Source organism: Salvia splendens, chromosome 9 (genome assembly GCF_004379255.2).
Source record: "Salvia splendens isolate huo1 chromosome 9, SspV2, whole genome shotgun sequence".
Taxonomy (NCBI): Eukaryota; Viridiplantae; Streptophyta; class Magnoliopsida; order Lamiales; family Lamiaceae; genus Salvia; species Salvia splendens.
This window is the reverse complement of record NC_056040.1, coordinates 24,283,076-24,303,195: the sequence shown is the minus strand read 5'-3', so window position 1 is coordinate 24,303,195 and position 20,120 is coordinate 24,283,076. Positions and strand designations below refer to the sequence as shown.

Sequence of the window (20,120 nt, the reverse complement as noted above, 5' to 3'; positions counted from 1 at the left end):
AGCACGTGATTAGATGTATGTTAGCACTTTAAAATTAGTTAGCATAGTAGTATATAAGAAATACTTAATTGATACTATCTATTGGAGATACTATCTATTTGGAAAGGCCCAATCCATATCAAAAGATTAAAAGAAAAAAACAAATAGAATGTATCAAGACATGGGTCATAGCTGATATAATATCGTCTTGGTCGACATGTGATCTTTATATAAATTTTCTTCTATTTTAAAAAAGTTTCCAATAATACACTGATTACTTTTTAAAAAAAATAAAAAAAAACTACGAAGGAGGTCACGTGTTGAGCGATTGGGCTGAAAATAGAAAATAGAAAATAGAAAATAGAATAGTATGACTCATAGCCCGTTAGTCTCTTTATTGATAAGCCCATATTTACAGCCCATTTACAGCCCATTTATAGCTTTGTGAGTATTGCATAGCCTACCAAACTACATCTCATAATAGGTAATCCAAATTCTTAGTATTTCAAATTTCAATTATAATTATTAGTTATTAAAATTTAGGTTTTCTATTCATCTTGTCTCACATAATATTCCATCCGTCCCATAATAAGAGTCACACTTTGCTATTTTGCTATGTCCCACAGTAAGAGTCACAATTCATTTTTATAATAAATGGTAAGTAGGTCTCACATATCACTAACTTACTTCACTCACATCTAAATATAAAACCAATATAAAAAGTGAGTTTCATATTCCACTAACTTTTCCAATCGACTATTCTTTAAATTTCTTAAAAATCGTGCCCACAATAAGAGCGACTCTTATTGTGGAACTGAGGGTGTACCTAGTAAACAACTGAATTGGCAAGGAACACCCAAATTGCAAAATAAGGCGAGTTTTATATTTTATTTGCATTGTTGTCAAAAATAATTTACTAGTGAACTTGCTTTTGATTTATTTCATGAATTAAATTAGTCTAACTTTTTTGATAATTGTAGCTAATAGTATAATGCATTATCACCAAAACATGCCACCAATTTGTTAATCTTTAATTAATGGAGTACTCGCAATAAGGGGTACATTATTGATGATTCTTTCTCTTTAAGTTGAAATAATATCGTCACTTGCTATTTCCAAGAGTTATATTGAAATAATTATATTGGTAATGTACGGCTTTAGAAATATGATGTTGCGAAAGTTCATTTACTCAAGTAACTTTTATAGAAGAATTAAGTTTTTTCAATTAAGTTATGCAAAATATTTATTTAGCACACTAAAAAATGACTGGGTCAGGAAATATTAACCAACTCTAGGAGTGATAATAGTATGTGGACAGGAGCCTAATTAAAATGCATTCTTATCTCTTGTTTCCTATTAAAGTATATATTCCAGAAGCTGAATCAAAATGCATTCATATCTCTTGTTTCCTTTTCAAATAATATAATTTAGAGATATGAATTGAGTTCAAATTAGATTCAAAGTTGGAATACAAAATCACGAGAACTACTACAACTAAATTATTGAGTCAATTCCGAATTCTAAAACTCCCATTTTTTTTCTCTAAAAATATTATTCTATAATCCAAAAAAATAACATGTAACAATCCATTAAGTTTTAATCTCAGTAGTATATAATCTTATTTATAGGTGGAGAAATGAGTTAATTTAAAGTTGGGAATGGGATGTGTATGTTGAGAGTGAGAAGATAAATAAATAAAGAAAGAAAAATACTATTTGTGTAAACCAATGAGAATGCTCCAATTCCATGCAGATTTAGGAAAGTTTGGCAGGTGGATGGATATCTCCATCTCCATCTCCATCTCCATTTCCATTCATAATAAGAGTGGAGATTTAGATTCACACTCACACAGCTTACATTCTCAGTTTCACACACACTTTCTGTTGGGTCGTGATACCGCCGATCTCACACACGCACGAACGAGGAAATAAAGCACGCAAACGATATAACGTGGTTCGGTGATAATCCACCTACGTCCACGGAGAAGATGACCGGAATCTTATTGATCGAACTCTTTACAATTACAACGAACTCACACTCACACTCTACCGCTCACAACTGCTTGCTATCTTGAGATTTAATCTCTCTGAGTGTGTGTATATGGTGTAATTCTGCTCTCTCACTACTGAGCTCTATCGAGCTATTTATACAAGATGCAATCAAGAAATAAAATCCAACTAACTCTATTTCCCAAAGTTAGTTATAACCGCTGCTCGGCTAAAACCGAACTGCCATTCTTGGTTAGCAACCGAACTGCATTTCTCGGCTATCAACCGAACTGCCTTTCTCGGCTATCAACCAAACTGCCTTTCTCGGCTATCAACCGAACTGCCTTTCTCGGCTAGCTCAAAGCCGAGCTTTATTTCTTGATCTCTTCTCGGAGCTGCCGAGGCTCCACCACTCGATCACAACCGGACTCAAAGCCGAGCTTCATTTCCGAGCTCAGAAGCCGAGCTCCAGTAGTTTGCATGGACACACTTTCACAAATCTCCACCTTGTCCTTGCAAAACTCCATCAATATCCGGATTCCCTTCTCAATCCTTGTTACAAGCTTCAACACTCCACAATCTCAACCAACTTCAAACAATGTTTGAATTTCGAAGTTGGCAGAGATTTTGTCAACATGTCTGATGCATTTTCTTCGGTAGGAACTTTCACCACATTGATCTTTCCACTTTGAATCTCATCTCTGATGAAGTGTCTCCTCACATCTATATGCTTCGACCTCTCATGGAACATTTGATGTTTTGCTAAACATATAGCCGAGTTGCTGTCACAGTTAATCTTCACTGCTCCCAGCTTCATTCCTAGATCTTGTAGTATCCCTTGCAGCCATTTTCCTTCCTTTGCAGCCTCTGTTAGCGCAATATACTCAGCCTCGGTCGTAGACAATGCAACCACAGACTGTAGATTTGATTTCCAACTCACTGCTGTGCCAAATAACGTGAATATGTAGCCACTTTGGGATTTTCTGTTGTCCAAGTTGGCAGCATAATCCGAATCACAAAATCCCTCAAGAACTTCATCCTTTTCAGACCAGGCTCCACCACCAAACTTCAAACCAATCATTACAGATCCCTTTAGATACTTCAAGATCCATTTCAGCGCGGCCCAGTGCTCTCTGCCCGGGTCAGCCATGTACCTACTGGCCACGCTTATAGCATGAGCAACATCCGGCCTTGTACAAATCATCAAGTACATCACACTGCCCACTATATTCGCATAGGGTATCAGACTCATTTCCCTTCTAGCTTCATCTGTCTTTGGCTCTTGTTCTTTGCTAAGTTTGAAATGGCCTGCCAATGGAGTGGAGACGAACCTTGCATCCTTCACTTGATACTTTTCTATCACCTTCCTGATGTAATCAGCTTGAACCAACCTCAGCTCCCTTTTTCCTCTGTCTCTGATGATATCCATCCCTAGGATCCGCTTTGCCTCCCCAAGGTCTTTCATTTCAAACTTCTGCTTCAGTTCCTTCTTGACAATCTGCAGCTCATTCTTGCTAGATCCAGCCAACAGGATGTCATCTACATACAGCAATAAGTAGGCAACTATCAGATCTCCCTTTCTCTTGATATATACACAGCTATCAAAGTTTGATCTCTCAAAATCCATCAGCTCCATCTGCTCATGGAATTTCTTGTTCCACTGCCTACTACTTTGCTTGAGGCCATATAGGCTCTTTTTCAGCAAGCAAACTTTCTTCTCCTCTCCAGGTTTCTCAAAGCCTTTAGGCTGCATCATGTAGATTGTTTCCTCTAGATCTCCATGTAAAAAAGCTGTCTTCACATCGAGTTGATGCAGCTCCCAGTTAAAATGAGCAGTCATGGCCAACAAGATCCGAATGGAAGTATGTTTCACCACTGGAGAGAACACCTCTGTGTAATCAATTCCCTCCACTTGTGTGAACCCCCTAGCAACCAGCCTTGCCTTAAAACGTATGCTTTCAACCTCCCCCACCTCTACCTTCTTTTTGAACAACCATTTGCAACTGATCAGTTTCTGTATCCCTGGATCAATCACCAAAACCCAAGTTCCATTTTTCAATAGGGACTCAATTTCTTCTTCCATGGCCTTGATCCATTTCTGACTTTCCTTGCAACTCATGGCTTCTTCATAGGTCGAGGGCTCTGAAAACATGAGTACTTCTGCTACACATAGAGCAAAGAAGCTCATATCATAATCTGAAAACCTACTAGGCAAGCCTGCATTCCTCCTCGGATTCCTTCTAATTTCCTGACTTGCAGCAGCTTGCTCCATTGGTGGATCATGATCACTCACATCCTGAGCTGGTTGAGGATTAAGTACTCCACCTTCTTCTTGATTTTCTGTAATATCAGCATCCTCATCTGTATCTGTTCCACCAGATCCTTCACCAAACTCAAAGTTCTGCATACTAGAGCTGCTGCCACCATCAGAGGCTCTTCCATTTTTCTTGAATGGCATTTCTTCTTCATTGAATATTACATCTCTGCTCACTATAACATTCTGACCTTCTCCATCCAAGTTCCACAATCTGTATCCCTTCACACCATCTTGGTATCCTAACATTGCACATTTCTTGGCTCTTGGTTCTAATTTATTCTGCCTTATATGTGCATAAGCTGCACATCCAAAAATCTTCAATGCAGAATAATCTCCCAAGCTCCCATACCATCTCTGATCTGGGGTCTCATCAGAGATTGCTGAAGAAGGACACTTATTGATGAGGGCAGCTGCAGTAGAAACGGCCTCTGCCCAAAACTTCTTTGGCATTCCAGAATAAAATAGCATACATCTCACTTTCTCTAGCAATGTCCTATTCATTCTCTCTGCCAACCCGTTTTGTTGGGGGTTTCTTGGCACTGTCCTATGTCTCCTTATTCCCTTCTCCTTACAGAAGCTATCAAATTCAGTAGACAGAAACTCCATGCCATTATCAGTCCTAAGATATTTCAGCACTGACCCTTTCTCATTCTCATATCTAGCATGCCATTCTCTAAACTTCTCAAATGCTTGGGACTTCTCTTTCAGGATATATATCCATACTTTTCTTGAATAATCATCTATGATGGAGATGAAATACTTACCTCCACCTATGGATTCAGTTGGAGATGGCCCCCAAAGGTCACTGTGGGCATACACAAAGGGTGCGGTTGAAGTGTGCTTCCCACCAGTGAATGGCAGCTTCTTCGCCTTTCCAAGAATGCAAGATTCACACTTACTCAGTTTCTCTGATGTACCTAACTTCATCACACCACGTTTGGCCAGCTGCCTGATGCCCTTTTCACCCACATGTCCCAGCCTAGCATGCCAAATATTAAGATTCTCTGACTGAGCAACATTCACTGCATCAACCACTGTCTCTCCCAGCAAGTAGTACAAGCTATTCTTTCTTTGGGCCTCCATAATGATTCTGGAACCCTTTGTTACTCTGAGAATCCCATTACTGGAATCAAACTTGTACCCCTTTGATTCTAACAATCCAAGAGAGATCAAGTTTCTCTTGATCTGTGGTATAAACCTGACCTCTGTGAGAGTCTTGACACTTCCACCCTTCATTCTGAGCTTGATCTCCCCAATGCCCTTGACATCACACGTCTGATCATTCCCCAGCATCACTGATCCTCTCCATGCTGACAATTCTTGAAACCAGGATTTGTGAGAGCATATATGGAAGGAGCAGCCCGAGTCCATAATCCAGCACTCTTCAATCTTTGCTCCTGAGTGTATATTCAAGGCCTCGTTGGCCTCCACCTCTTGAGCTAGATCAGCAGTCTCCAGGTTGCCAGCCATCTCTTGCCCTTGCTTCCTTCTCCAAGCATTGCAAGATTTCTTTAAATGGCCCGGTTTCTTGCAATAATAGCAGCTCCTGGTCTCCTTCTCTCCCTCAGCCCTCTCCTTCTTTGGTTTCTTTTTCTTGAAGCCTTTCTTGTTCTGACTTTTCTTCAGATACAAACTTTCAGCTACTGGATCATTTTTCCTTGAAGAAGTTGGATGATCAATCCTCTGTGATTCTTTCAATTTTAGGGCAGAATGAATCTCCTCATAGGTAACCTTGGACTCTCTTCCAAGTAGCACCGCATCCTTGAAATGTTCGAAACTTTTAGGAAGGGAATTCAGCAACATCAAGGCTTTGTCCTCATCCTTGATTACCTCATCGATGTTTTCAAGATCATCAATACACTTTCCGAACTCCTCAAGCTGCTCAGCAATGCTTCTTCCATCCGAGAACTTGAAGGCAAGAAGTTTCTGCTTCAAATGCAATCGATTTGCAAGGGACTTGGTCATATATAATGACTCAAGTTTTGTCCACACCCCTGCGGCTGTCTCCTCCTTGGAAACCTCTCTAAGCACCCTATCTGTCAAGTTTAAGATCAGGGTGCTATAGGCCTTGTATTGCATGTCTTGAAGCCTCCCTTTCTCCTTCTCGTCGGCCTCCGGATTCTCTTTAGGATCACTATTTCCCTTCAAGACATCCCATAGGCCTTGCTGCATCAAGATGGCCTTCATCTTCAGCCTCCACAGCCCAAAATCGTTTCTGCCGGTGAACTTCTCCACCTCGAACCTGGCCGTGGACATTTCTCGAACAAACGGTGGGCAATCGCCAAGATCGGCTCAGACAACAGAGCTCCCGGACTTCAACTCGCCCAGAAAACCAATCAAGAAAACGTTTCAACGTTTCCCACAGACGGCGCCACTTGTTGGGTCGTGATACCGCCGATCTCACACACGCACGAACGAGGAAATAAAGCACGCAAACGATATAACGTGGTTCGGTGATAATCCACCTACGTCCACGGAGAAGATGACCGGAATCTTATTGACGAACTCTTTACAATTACAACGAACTCACACTCACACTCTACCGCTCACAACTGCTTGCTATCTTGAGATTTAATCTCTCTGAGTGTGTGTATATGGTGTAATTCTGCTCTCTCACTACTGAGCTCTATCGAGCTATTTATACAAGATGCAATCAAGAAATAAAATCCAACTAACTCTATTTCCCAAAGTTAGTTATAACCGCTGCTCGGCTAAAACCGAACTGCCATTCTTGGTTAGCAACCGAACTGCATTTCTCGGCTATCAACCGAACTGCCTTTCTCGGCTATCAACCGAACTGCCTTTCTCGGCTATCAACCGAACTGCCTTTCTCGGCTAGCTCAAAGCCGAGCTTTATTTCTTGATCTCTTCTCGGAGCTGCCGAGGCTCCACCACTCGATCACAACCGGACTCAAAGCCGAGCTTCATTTCCGAGCTCAGAAGCCGAGCTCCAGTAGTTTGCATGGACACACTTTCACACTTTCGCCGATCGCCAGCTCTGAACTCGTCACCGTCTCTTCTCTGAACTCGTCTCCGTCTCCGTCTCGGTATGTTGTTATACTACTTCCCCTTTCCTTTCCTTTCAGATCTGTTGCACAAATGACCTTAATTTTGTTCCTTGATTTTGAAAAAATTACTGCCGTTGAATATATATGAATTTTTAGGTGTAACACAGAATGCTTGTTCATATCTGTGGGTTTTCAATTAATAGTAACTTCGACCTTAATTTTCATCTGTAATTAAGGTGTGCTTTCCCTTTACTTCCCCGTTCCAGTCTCTTAATTAATCCCTTCCCAAGCTAACGACGCTATAAACTTGACCTCAGTTTTCTTCAACAATTATGATGAATTGATGTGTTTCTGCTACAAATTTTGTGCTTTTTTCTTGTCTTTGACAACTACTAATTAAGAAGTCAGATTTCGTTTCGCAGAGACACACGTCATGGCTACATTACCACTGCCACTTACTATCCTATCTTTGGTTGCGGCAGGAATCGTAGCAGGCCACAACGTCACCATCTCTCTATTGGACTCCGCTATTGCCAGAGGAGCTGGTACATACACACACACACACATACACACACATATATATATATATATATATGTGTGTGTGTGTTTAGTTCTCAATTGTTGCTAATTCATTGCATAACTATTTATATATATAGTCTGTCTAGACGGCACCCCTCCGGCCTATGCTTATAGCCCAGGGTTCGGAGACGGATACGACAACTGGCACGTATTCCTACAGGTATATGAATATGAACAGCTTTTTTGGATTTTTATCCGTATGCTCATGGCTTTATCATTTACTTCTATTATTGTTGAGTTTATAAGTTTTTATGATAATAAGACTAACAATTTGGAGTTGCAAGGGTGGTGGGTGGTGCCAGAATGTAGATGCCTGCCTCGATAGAGCCAGAAGTTCCAATGGAAGTAGTGCTAAGCTTATGTCGACGCAGAATGGTATCGTATCCTTTGGAGGGATGCTCGACGCCAATTCCACCTTTAATCCTGGTATATATGTGTAGTTAAATCTAATTAAAATCACAATTTCATTTCTCTAATTTGAAATATATAATTTAATTCTTGCATGTGTATGATTTCAGATTTCTACAATTGGCACGTGGTCAAAATCTTCTACTGTGACGGCTCTTCTCTCATGTCCGATGTTGAGGATGTAGACCCGGTATGTTTTTAAATTTCTTCCATGTCATCAATAAGCACAATTAGTTATACTAACCTAACATGCACTCTTTTAAAAACTGGATTAAACGGTTCGTCACGAACTAGAAGGTTGATGAGTTTTGTTTAGTCTAGGGTTTAGTCCTGATTGTATGTTTTACTCAATTCAATTATAGCTAAATCGCTTCACTAAATTGTTCAATTTCTGAAACATTTACACAGAAATACAACCTGACTTACAGAGGTGCGAGAATATATGATGCCATGATGGATGAGCTTCTACGAATCGGAATGGGAAATGCTAAAAATGTTTGTGTTATTAAATTATAGTAACTCTTGAATTAATTAAATTCTAATTGCTACTTTATATTAATTGATACGAAGTGTTATTTTTATAGGCTTTATTGTCAGGCACTTCGGCAGGTGGATTAGCCACTACTTTACATTGTGATAAGTTCCATCCAATCGTTGTTTCACAACACAACTAGGGTGAAGTGCGTGTCTGATTCAGGCTTTTTTGTTCATGGGTAAGACTATATCTATTAATTACCTAATTATCAAAATATTTTTTATTAAATATATTATCGTACAATGCCATTGATTAATTTTGTTTGGCTCACTAGAGAGCATTTTATGGGAGCTGATTGGAGAGAAGCTTTCTTCTTTAATGTGATATCAGCACATGTATGTATTCTTTTGATTTCATTTTACTTTGTTTTATAATCAAGTTTTACTATATATTATTAACACGTGTATTCTTACATTCATTCTTCATTTTTTGCTATGTACATATATAGGGTTTGACGAATATGTTACCCACATCATGCACATCCAAATTTAGCTCAGCTCTGGTATGAATATAGTATTAGCTAATTTTCATTACTTTTTTGGATAATATAATTAAGTATTCATATAATCATAGTTGTATTTGTAGTGTTTATTTCCTGAAACTTTGGTCCCAGATATCCAAACCCCATTATTTTTAATCGAATCAGCATTTGACTCATATCAGGTACGTGCAATCTTATAATGTAATTATTAGTGTTCATTAATATCTTTGATGTCATAATTATATTTTTTTATTTCCAATCTACCTATCACAGATATCACAAAATGTGTTCTCTCCGAGTGATACTAGCCTGAGATGGATCAGTTGCACCCATAACTTGATGTTTTGCAATTGGACTGATATAAAAATAATGAAAGGTATATACAATATTATTACTTATTTTGACTCTATTTAATACTCATAATATTTTGGTTTAGATTTTAGGTACACATTCATAAATACGCTGAAAAGTACAATTAAGAATAGCTCATCAAGGAGAGGCTATTTTGTACATAGTTGCTACCAACATGGACATATGGAATACAAACGCAGATCGACATGCTCATCGTTTGTTGGAAACGGACTTGCTAACAAAGTAAGTGAAACTATATAAAGTATCTGCCACACAAATTGTTTGGTTGCACACTACTAATTTAATATGATTTCAGACGATAGCACAAGCTGTGGGAGATTGGTTTTTCGACCGGAGCGAGTTCCAGGAGATGGACATGCTCAATGACTTGCCACGGAACTGCACTAGCTTCGACGACCAACCTACTTTGGAGAAAAAGTGTAGGGATTATATTCATCATTAGATGCCATGAATTGATAGTTTGTGAATTTGAATTTCTATTTTCAATTATGAATGAAGGGTTAAAGTTTTCAGTTAAATTCGGCTTCTTGATTACAAGTTAATTGATGGTCGGTTAAATTCGACTTATTAATTATACAAGTTAATGATGGTGATAACGTAGGTTATGTGTTATGAAATGAATTAAGTGGCTGGGTGGTTTCATCTCTTAAAGCAAGATATTGCAACTAGGGTTAAATTCAGCTTCTTAATTATTGGTGACAATAAACCCTTCTTAATTACTCCACAATTTAATTGTTGGTGACAATAAATACTACTATTACATAGATAGGTTACGAGTAATGAAATGAATGAAGTGAGGGATATGACATCTATAAAAGCGACTAGGGTTATTATACATGTTATGTTAGAAGCATGAGTCCTCAAAACTGAGTCATGGTGATGGTAATGGTGATTATGATAAGTAGTTTGGTTGTAATGAGTGATTCAGTAAAAGTGGATCTGAAAGAGTGCTACAAGATTTGGGATGATGATTGTAAATTTGGGCTGCTGAAAGAGATCTGCAACGATATTAGTGATCACCCTCAGAATGTATGTTGTGGTTTCCTTCGTAATAATAGGATGGATTTGGATTGCTATTTTGCAATTGTTGATGACTTAAAAAACAATTACTCTTGCCAACACCCAGACGTGGCTACCGGTAGAGCTTCAGACATACTTACTGATTGTCAAGGCTGATACTCCTATAATATATTTCAAACTTCATGTAATAATTGCATTATTATGGATACAAATTGTCTATTCTACTAGTGATCATCAAATTATATAAGATTAATTACTTAAAACCAATGTCTTTCTTATCTTATGATCTAGTACTATGTTTTAGTTGTTGGAAAAGAGTGGATTACATAACCAAAGATTATCATACCTACCAATAAGATATTATGTATACAATCACAATATGGTCCAATCAGAGTACTGATTCAAACCAAAAGTGGAACTGCTAAAACACAATTGAGAAAATCAAGTGTTAGCCGGATTCAAGAACAAACTCAGGACGAAGCTGCTCGTTTGCATTCTAGGGACGAAGCTCGGCCTTCAATCAGAAAAATTGTGCGTTATCGATTGAGAATATAAGCCCATACCTCTGTTCCCGGCTGCTGGGAGTCCCGGGGTGAAGAAACATGTTTTTGCCTAAAACAGAAGAACCAGTGTTTAAAGTTGTTTTGATAGTCTTTAATTTGACATGGCTGATGAAACGCTCCCCCCTATATACGTATTTTTAATTTCTTTTGGTCACAACTCAGACAAAATTTCTTCCAAGCATAGGCCTTATTTAAGTTTGAACGAAACAGAAACATAAACAGACAAAAAGGCGATGACATCTTAGCAACACATAGAAAGACATTTTTGATGTTTCTCCCTTAGAATGTTCTAGGCATCCATTCCTTTTAAACCATTTATCACAATCAGCAAAGAATGTTTAGATGCAAATATATATATAGGAAATAAACATATCATGTACTTGCATCCTCTCAAATATGAAATGATGTTGAAACTGGAATAAGAAAATCCTCCAACTGCTCCATTAATATACGCTGCTTCTGCGTAAGCTGCTCCACCCCCATGTAGATTCCACCAATAGCAGCAAATGTCGCTCCATGGTTACCCATCATTTTCAGTGTCCGGATCAAACCAGGAACTGCACATAGATCTGAGCTAACTTGTCCGATCCATAAGTGATACGGATTGGTATGAAGTGAGCACTGGAAAGGCCTCGAATTAGAGGTTGCATGAATGGATCAAGTTAATATGAAAGATAACCGAACCGGTTGGATCAGTTAGCAAATGTCGTTGCCACTTGATCAATGCAATCTCACTCTCACTCGATTCCTACCGAAGTAATTTATAACTCCCAATTTTGCACTACTTTAACAGTAAAGCGGCAAGTTCGGGTCGGTCCCACAGAGAAGATAGTGTATCAAGTGTGTGAGTAGTGAACATGGGGTTGACTGCTGCCATGCTTTAACTTTTGGGAGTTTTTAACTACTGTTTTACTCTAGACAGAATTTAACTTACTAACTTGATCAAGGGAATTTTAACTACTGGGTCAAGTACTCGGAAACGAAATTAAAACAGTAAATGCGAGGATGAAAACGAAATAACTTCGATTAAAACTAAACTCAGTACAGCGTGAAATTTAAACTAAGCTAATACTTTGGAGATTACGAAAACAAGTAAAACCGAGGAGATCCTCGGCGGGAAACTAAAGAATGCGCCGGACAGAAATCGAGTATTCTGCAGCGCTCCTTTGATCGCCCTTTCTAACTAAGCATTACTTTATCTAAGCTAAGCTATCTAGAGAACTGAACTAAGCTAGAAAACTAAACTAAACTAAGACGGAAAGTAAAAGATCACATTCCCTTCATGTGGTGGCACATCCTCTATATATAGGCTCGACAACGACCTCCAGCTGGATAACGATCTTGGCAGGGAATATTCGCTCACGCTGAGAGTGAGCGATTCATCGATTGCTACGTGCTCTTCTTCTAGAATGTCGATGCTTTTCAGTAACAAACTCATGACTCAGCTCTGTCCTTGCGTCTCATATATCAGCACGTGTCCCCTTCTAAAACGTTGTCCTTGATAACAGAATGCTGCGCACCATCCAGCTCATAGCCTCGCTTGTCCTTCTTCTGAAATTCAGTGGTCCCTTCCTTAACTGCTTGGTTACTCCCCTTGATCAACTCCCCCCGATATCTGACATTTTCGCCTATTGTACTAGCTTGGTCAGTTTGGCCTTGTTGCCTTGGTCAAGCGGCATTCTTGCACATTTAACACTTGTTTTCCGCGATAAAACCGATCAAGTAGCGTACTTTTTACCCTTAAACCGATGCATGAAATGAGCCTTATCAAGCACTTTTGGTGAGACGATCTATAATCACTCAAATGGCAGTGTTTCCTCGTTGGGACTTTGGCAGTCCCGTCACGAAGTCCATTGCAATGTTCTCCCTTTTCCACTCAGGAATCTCAAGGGGTTGCAATTTTCCATAGGATCGTTGATGTAGAGCATTCACTTGCTACAAGCCAGGCATCTCTCTATAAACGATGATATGCCCCTCTTCATGTCATCCCACCAAAATTGTTTCTTCGTCTTTGATGCATTTTTGGGCTCCCTGGTCAAATCAAAACTTACACCTTTTATACTGAAATCTAATTCCGTTAGTACTTCTGTGATTTTTCCCCAAATTCTAATTTTTATTTGCTGTTAGAATTGATATGGAGTCCCACGACTTGGAGCAACTTGACCCAATGCTCGAGTGGGATATGCCTTGGGATGACATATTGGTTCTACAACTTGGAAGAAGAGTAAGGAGAGAGATAGGTGAAGAAGATGATGACATAGAATTTTAGTTTTAATTTTTAGTTATTTAAATTATTTAAATCAAAATTATAATTGCCCCATAAGTTTTAAATTGTCACATCAGTTCTGATTTTTTAATTTGGAGAAAAACTAGAAAATTTTAAAATTAATGTATTTATATTAAAAAAAATAAAATTTGGAGGAAATAACAGAAAATTGTGAAAGTGTATATATTTACGAGCAAATAACCCTTTTAAGAAATATCCAAGCATGTTTTAAAGTTTAAAAATTTTTTACAACGAATTTAAATTTTCCAATTCACCATGTCAATCCTATTCAAGTTTCGGGTTAATCAAATAAAAGTTATTATAAAAGAGTAAAGGTAAATACGAGGGGGATACATAAAGTTAAACACAGCAAATCATAAAACAATGAATACACACATCATTTTCCTCTTTTTCATATATACAAATCGATTTCTACATACAAACACATATACATTTGTTAGCTGTCTATAGTTACTACTATGCTCTACTGCTACATGATATTTGCCCAAATCAATTAAACAAGTTACACCCAACTAAAAACAGGGCAGAAACAATTACATGAACAAAATTCAAAACAAAAATATGGGGCAAAGAGGGAACATCCTAAGTCTTTTAATCTATTACATCATATTCATACAACAATTCATTTTCAAATATTCAGTGTCTCAGGCTAGACTTCAGCATTTTAAACCATCATCCACAACATTGATTTGTTAAAGACACAATCGAATTAAACATAAATGAAAATGTCTGAAAACTAAATAGAAGGTTCTGCCTAGCGAACACGAAGAGGTGTTGTCCCCATGCCATCTCATCCTCTCCTAAGTAGAATCTTTATGCATACACCTATCTGTTTTTGCTGGACTCCTCCAGACTTCAGCCGAACAACTTCCAACAGAATATCACGGCTCCCAACTACTGTCGGAACAAATATGTTAGACCCGAGTTATATACTGTCAGTATCAACCAGATATCTACTAGGGGTGTTGCAGTGCTAATTGACCTTAAATCAGCACCCCAATAGCAATATCAATGACATAATCAGAATAAATGATTGAATAGACATATTTAAATAAAAATAAAGCTGTCCAACAAGATGGGTGTAAGTAAAAAATGGCATACAGTACTCCTTAATTGTGCTAGGTGTGTTAGATCTCACAAAAAAATCCTACAAGAAACTACTATGCAATGAGTAAGAGGCAACAGATAATACATCGTTACAATTTTCTACTTTTTTTAGCCAGGAAACTGCTCTCTAACTGTATATTTTCCTCATCAAATTTAATGCTAAAATATATTCCTGTGTTTGCAAATATGTGTTAATATACTACTTCACCCTTCCATTACATGGGTATATATTAAAAACAATCTGAGAAGTACTTCTAAATTAGCCAACAATCTGAGATGTACTTCTAAATTAGCCTTCGCCTAACACAAAAAGGAGACAGCAGTTCTTCAAGGATCAGAAAATATTTTTAATTAATAATCCCCAATTTGTTATCACCATCTACATCATAGAGCCATCTACGCACCATTGACATCACTGGGCTTTATGTAACTATGTCAGGTATAAAATAAAAGTCGAGAACAAATTTTGCAGAGCAGGGAACAGTTGATAGGACTCCGTCCATTTCATGGATCAGAGTCCTAAATCCAGTTCTCACTTTAACTATTTGTGAGAATAATATTTGGAGGTCCATATAATCTATACATTAATAACCTGTTTACTTTGGAGGATAGACATGACAAGTCAAGATAGGGTTACGTTCTATAGCTACTTTTGGAGCATATATAACTTTTTTGATAAGTTGATTGTAGGGGTGAGCAAAAAAACCGGAAACCGAATATCCGAACCGAACTAAACCGAAATTTTGAAATTCGGTTCGGTTATTTCGGTTTTTCGGTTCGGTTCGGTTTTGAAAATACAAAAATTTCGGTTTTTCGGTTCGGTTCGGTTCGGTTCGGGCGAAGAAAAAAACCGAAAAACCGAATAACCGAATTATATATATATTCTATTAATTTAATATATTATATTATATATAATATATAGTATATTCTTTTAATAAATTCTACTATATTATATATATTATATGTATTATTAATTTTATATTATATATAAATATTCTATTAGTATATATAAAATAAAATAAATTTCACACACACATATATATATATTAATATTATATTTATTTTTTCGGTTTTTTCGGTTTTGTTCGGGTTTTTCGATTTTTTAAGTTCGGTTTTCGGTTTTTCGGGTTCGGTTCGGTTTGGATTTTGAACTAAATTCGGTTTTGGTTCGGTTTTGACAAAAAACCGAACCGAAACTCGAATGCACACCCCTAGTTGATTGATTTGCAATTTTATTATTACATAAAAAAGCTCAGACCTAATGTCGTTTCGTGAGCCCATTAAAAATTGTAACTTACAAAATAAACACATATAAAATTCATGTAAAAATTCTTTTCTTGTGCCAGCAGAAAGGCGATCCTCACTGAAATAAGCACACATAACTTAGAAAACTCTAACCCCCACTCAGCACTACCTACACCCAATAAACAAACAAAGCAGTCCAAAAGAAAATTTATCAATCGAAATGCCTTGCTAGATAACCAATTTATGAGAGAAAAAGGCAAGCAAGAGGACGTTTACGCATCTATTTTCTGTTATTTCATTTAACAGATAATTATCTTGTTGAGTTAGTTTTCTCAAAATTAGATTAGAGCTAGACAGTGGTCAGGCTTTGGCCATTTTGCCCTGGCTCTGTAAAATAAAAGGGCTGTTTTCCGTACACAGAGGCATCTAGGATTCATTTTGGAGAATAGCGGGGCCTAGCACTGGGGAACTGAAAATTATCTCCTTTGTTGATTCCTATTATTTCGAGATTGTTTATTAATTAACATTCGTGTTTGGTTCTTAAGTTCCTGTGTGGTCCTTTCTACTCGATCATGCCAGGTGATAATTGCTAACTAACATTTAATTCTTGCTTAAGTTTTTCAACTAATCTGAAACTTTTTGCTCAAGAAGAATATCCAGTGAATAAAAAAGAAGTTAAGGAAATGCACCAACATTCTCAAAAAGTCAAAGTTTAACCATGCTGAGAGGTACCTAAACTAAAAAATGGAAACTGTCAGTTCAGAGTTAGAAATACTATAAAATAAACCTAATAGGCAGCTCAACTTTAGTTTTAGGTTTTCAAGAAAGGGAATCAACAGACAGATATGCATGACCAAAATCTGATGCTTTATTGGTGTGTAATGATCCAACTAAAATCAACATAACAAAGAAAGTCAAAGGCTAATTTTACAACTAAGAAGAGATTGCAATTAAAACAAATAACAAAGTCAAAAAAGTATAACATATGAATAAATTCAATAAGAATAATAGAGTAGGAGAACTTACTAGCATCCAGCAAGAAGAGAAGCAGTATCTTCAAGTTGCCCTGCAATCCATTAGAGTTACTCGGAGGTCAGACGCCGCCTCTTCCCATAATCAGCATCCCTTGACCGTGATCTATGCTCTTCCTCATGAGATACCCTTGACTTTCCGTGCGATCTTGATGATCTTCCCCTGTCCCAGTCATCATCATATTCTGCCTCGCGATTTTTGTGCCTATGATGATCACCATATCTGTCTCTATCATCTCTACGTCGTTCTCTTTCACGTTCACGGCCACCACGCTCATGGTCTGTGGAACGCTCACGATCCTTTTCCCGCTCTTTTTGCCTGTCTCTGCCAACATCTTTGTCATCACGATGTCTCCTTTCTGACCAATCATGATCTTGTCGAACATCCTTCTCTCTAGACGCATCTCTTTCATACCCAGCTCCTCGATCATCTCTGTACCTTCTTTCAGAAGAGCCAGACCAGTCCCTTTCTGACCCTCTATCTTTATCCTTCACGGTATTTGTCCACGGCCCCCTCTCTTGACTCCCCTCCCCATACTGATGGTCAGATGTAGCTTCTTCCCCATAACTAGATTCCCCTGCTCTCGCTCCATGTTCATCTCCAGCCCATCCTCCCATATTAGGATCTGACCACATTCCCATATTAGGCCCATCAACTCCAGGAGTGGGACCCATCCCCATGCCACCTAAGGGCATCCCCCTCCCATAGAACGCAGGATTAACATGTGGAGCTACACCGGGCAAACCGACATTCCCGACAGGCCCAAATGAAGACAAGATGCCCGGAAAGGGAGCTGCAGGAGCACCAGGAAATCCACCATAACCACCCATTCTCCCCATATGACCTGCAAAAGCAGGATCGAAACCTTGGCCCATCATGGCCTGAGGGTGCATCATTGGAGGGGCTCCACCAAGCTGACCAAATCCGTTACCAGCTAAGCCACGACCAGCCATTCCACCAGCCCTACTCCTCATGGGGCCAACTGGGCCTCTGTTATTAATCCCTCCCTGAGCATTACCTCTACCCCAGTTTCCTCTCCCAAAACCCCTGCCATTATTATCACCACCATTGTGAGGATTCCCACCAGCATGTATATTGTTACCAACTCCACCAGGTTTACTGGGTAAATCTGCAGGGCCTCTCCTTGGTTGGTTAACAGCTGTCCCACCCATCTGTTGTTGATTTCTATTAACCTGGGCTTCACCCATTCTTTTAACAGTATATGGTGAGGCATAAGCAACAACGCAGGGACGCCCATTGAAAACATGGCCATTCATTCCTTCTTTGCAGGAAGTGGCAGCTCCAGGATCAAAAAACTCGACTTGACAGTATCCCTTGGACTTGCCACTAGCTCTCTCATCAAAGAACTTCACCTCTTTTACCGGTCCATACTTGCACAGTTCTGCTTCCAGTTCACTATCTGTTGTCCACCAATGCAGGTCACCGACAAAGAGAACTGTCCCTCCACCCCCACTGCCAACCCCAATTCCACCTCCAACTGCCCCATCACCTCCAATACCAGGCCCTCCACCCATACCATCAGCTCCATACACATTTCCACCAGTCCCGTTCATATTCCCTAAGTTCCTTGCATTATCATAAGTTCCTATGCTAGCCGCATGTGGCTGTTGATGGTGAACCATTTGTTGATTATTAGGGACATTGTTGTTTACTCCCCGCTTTTCCAAATCAGGTATATTATTCGATGACTGCCCCAACTCAACTCTAAATTCACCCCCACCACCAGGAACTATCCCACCCGCACCTCTACCAAGTCCCACGTCACTTGCACTGGCATCCCCTCTAACTCCCACATCTTGAAACCCGGCCACTAAACCAGGAATCCTAGATGGAGCTGCCTCATCCGGCAAACCCATACCTTCACCCTCTATCTGCGGTTGAGGTTGCGGCTGAAGCTGTGGCTGCAGCTGCATCTGTGGCGGAGGAGGTGGAGGCAGGTCCATGTTCAGCTTCTTGTCTTGAACATCCTCAGTCCTGTGAGCTGGGTGATCGTCATTCCTACGAAGAGACTGCTGGAAGTTCTCACCAACATTGACGTCATTGTAGAGATCCTCATAGTCATCGTCCTCCTCGCCCAGAAAACCATCGTCATCAGCAACAGCCGAGATTGCCTCGTTCCGGTGGAACTGCTCGTTCGGATCTCCACTGTAGCCATCACCTCCAACTCCAACTTCATTTTCATCCATCACTTGACTCACTACTCTAAACAATAAGGGTTACAATAATGTTCCTGGCAAATAAATTAAAAATACAAAAACCGATCAAACAAAAATGGAAACAAAAATGGAGGGCATTATCCACTTCAGAAATTTTGATCTGCAGACCAAGAGAATAACTATAGGTAAAACGCAACATTTATTGAAATCGGGAAATTAAATAAAAACTTCAATTTCTACATTCAAGAAGAGATTTAGCACCCTAAATGTACCCAAACAGCCAATCATGATAAGGACGCCAAAATGTTTGTGCAAAACCACAAAATTCCATAATCAATTCAAGCCATGAATGAGAAATTTTCTAACCCTAGAATCGAAACTGATGGAGCTCGTCACTAAAAATAATTGAAAGGGCGGAAAGGTAATGCAAAAAATTGAATCGCCACGCTATTATTCAGTGTATCTATCCGACATAAGAAGCTGACCTGATGAAATTGCGAATTTAGATTCGTCGGAGAGATAGAGAGAGGGAGGGAGAGAGATACAGTAGAACCGAAAATATGGTCGACAAAGAAAATTGGCAGCTCGTGTGGGCCTTTATTGGGCTTTATACGAAAAAGAAAAAGTACAACTCTAATTCATTTGATAATTCTTTATAAACTTGTGATCTTAATATGTCCATCCATCCATCCATCATACGGCGGACTAACAAATAGCTAAGTCATTAGGACTAACCACAAACACATCATGTCACATCATTAGAACTAACCATAACACAATAATAGTCTAACACTAGGTTTAGCCGATGCCCTAGCCAATAAAACAAATTCACAAATATGATTAATTTATTCTAATCGTAGGTGTTTATCAAATATTAAAAAAATGAAGTGCAGTGAGTTATAAATATAGAGTATAAATAAAAATATTAAAATAATAATAAATAAATAAATTGGCTAGCCGATCGGTGTCCGCACAATAGCGGACTAGCGATCGGCAAACGGTGTTAGGTCGCGGATGAGCGC

General features: G+C 38.8%; 3 protein-coding genes across 5 annotated transcripts; 2 read left to right on the top strand and 1 right to left on the bottom strand.

Annotated features, from left to right (window-relative positions):
• Positions 1-7,257: 7,257 nt before the first annotated feature.
• Positions 7,258-9,150, top strand: LOC121747446 (pectin acetylesterase 11-like). Of its 2 annotated transcripts, XM_042141482.1 has the most exons (8): positions 7,258-7,331; positions 7,701-7,837; positions 7,949-8,031; positions 8,156-8,297; positions 8,390-8,469; positions 8,688-8,774; positions 8,864-8,992; positions 9,089-9,150. In XM_042141482.1, the coding sequence occupies exons 2-7, from the start codon at positions 7,726-7,728 to the stop codon at positions 8,951-8,953; spliced, it is 594 nt and encodes a 197-aa protein (XP_041997416.1). In that variant the 5' UTR covers positions 7,258-7,331; positions 7,701-7,725; the 3' UTR covers positions 8,954-8,992; positions 9,089-9,150. The 2 variants fall into 2 exon arrangements, with proteins under 2 accessions (XP_041997416.1, XP_041997415.1); XM_042141481.1 differs by lacking the exon at positions 9,089-9,150 and having other exon boundaries at positions 7,260-7,331; positions 7,715-7,837; positions 8,864-9,046.
• LOC121749326 (pectin acetylesterase 8-like) lies at positions 9,057-10,185 on the top strand. The gene is made up of 6 exons (XM_042143906.1): positions 9,057-9,149; positions 9,263-9,316; positions 9,400-9,477; positions 9,569-9,671; positions 9,732-9,889; positions 9,963-10,185. Exons 1-6 carry the CDS (start codon positions 9,057-9,059, stop codon positions 10,107-10,109), a joined length of 633 nt encoding a protein of 210 aa, XP_041999840.1. The 3' UTR covers positions 10,110-10,185.
• A 3,708-nt stretch (positions 10,186-13,893) lies between these two features.
• Positions 13,894-19,709, bottom strand: LOC121748569 (cleavage and polyadenylation specificity factor subunit 6-like). Of its 2 annotated transcripts, none has more exons than XM_042143009.1 (3): positions 19,584-19,709; positions 16,916-19,172; positions 13,894-14,434 (listed from the first exon to the last, which is right to left on the bottom strand). In XM_042143009.1, exon 2 carries the CDS (start codon positions 19,126-19,128, stop codon positions 16,972-16,974), a length of 2,157 nt encoding a protein of 718 aa, XP_041998943.1. In that variant the 5' UTR covers positions 19,129-19,172; positions 19,584-19,709; the 3' UTR covers positions 13,894-14,434; positions 16,916-16,971. The 2 variants fall into 2 exon arrangements, with proteins under 2 accessions (XP_041998943.1, XP_041998944.1); XM_042143010.1 differs by having other exon boundaries at positions 13,894-14,431.
• Positions 19,710-20,120: the final 411 nt, after the last annotated feature.

Excerpts from the sequence above, each read along its gene's own strand:
- LOC121747446 (XM_042141482.1), top strand. The coding sequence starts at position 7,726 with ATGGCTACATTACCACTGCCACTTACTATCCTATCTTTGGTTGCGGCA. Across the intron at positions 7,838-7,948 it reads CGCTATTGCCAGAGGAGCTG|TCTGTCTAGACGGCACCCCT; the intron begins GTACATACACAC and ends TTATATATATAG. Across the intron at positions 8,775-8,863 it reads GAATGGGAAATGCTAAAAAT|GCTTTATTGTCAGGCACTTC; the intron begins GTTTGTGTTATT and ends TTATTTTTATAG.
- LOC121749326 (XM_042143906.1), top strand. The coding sequence starts at position 9,057 with ATGCCATTGATTAATTTTGTTTGGCTCACTAGAGAGCATTTTATGGGA. Across the intron at positions 9,672-9,731 it reads TGATATAAAAATAATGAAAG|ATTTTAGGTACACATTCATA; the intron begins GTATATACAATA and ends ATTTTGGTTTAG. Across the intron at positions 9,890-9,962 it reads GAAACGGACTTGCTAACAAA|ACGATAGCACAAGCTGTGGG; the intron begins GTAAGTGAAACT and ends ATATGATTTCAG.
- LOC121748569 (XM_042143009.1), bottom strand. The coding sequence starts at position 19,128 with ATGGATGAAAATGAAGTTGGAGTTGGAGGTGATGGCTACAGTGGAGAT.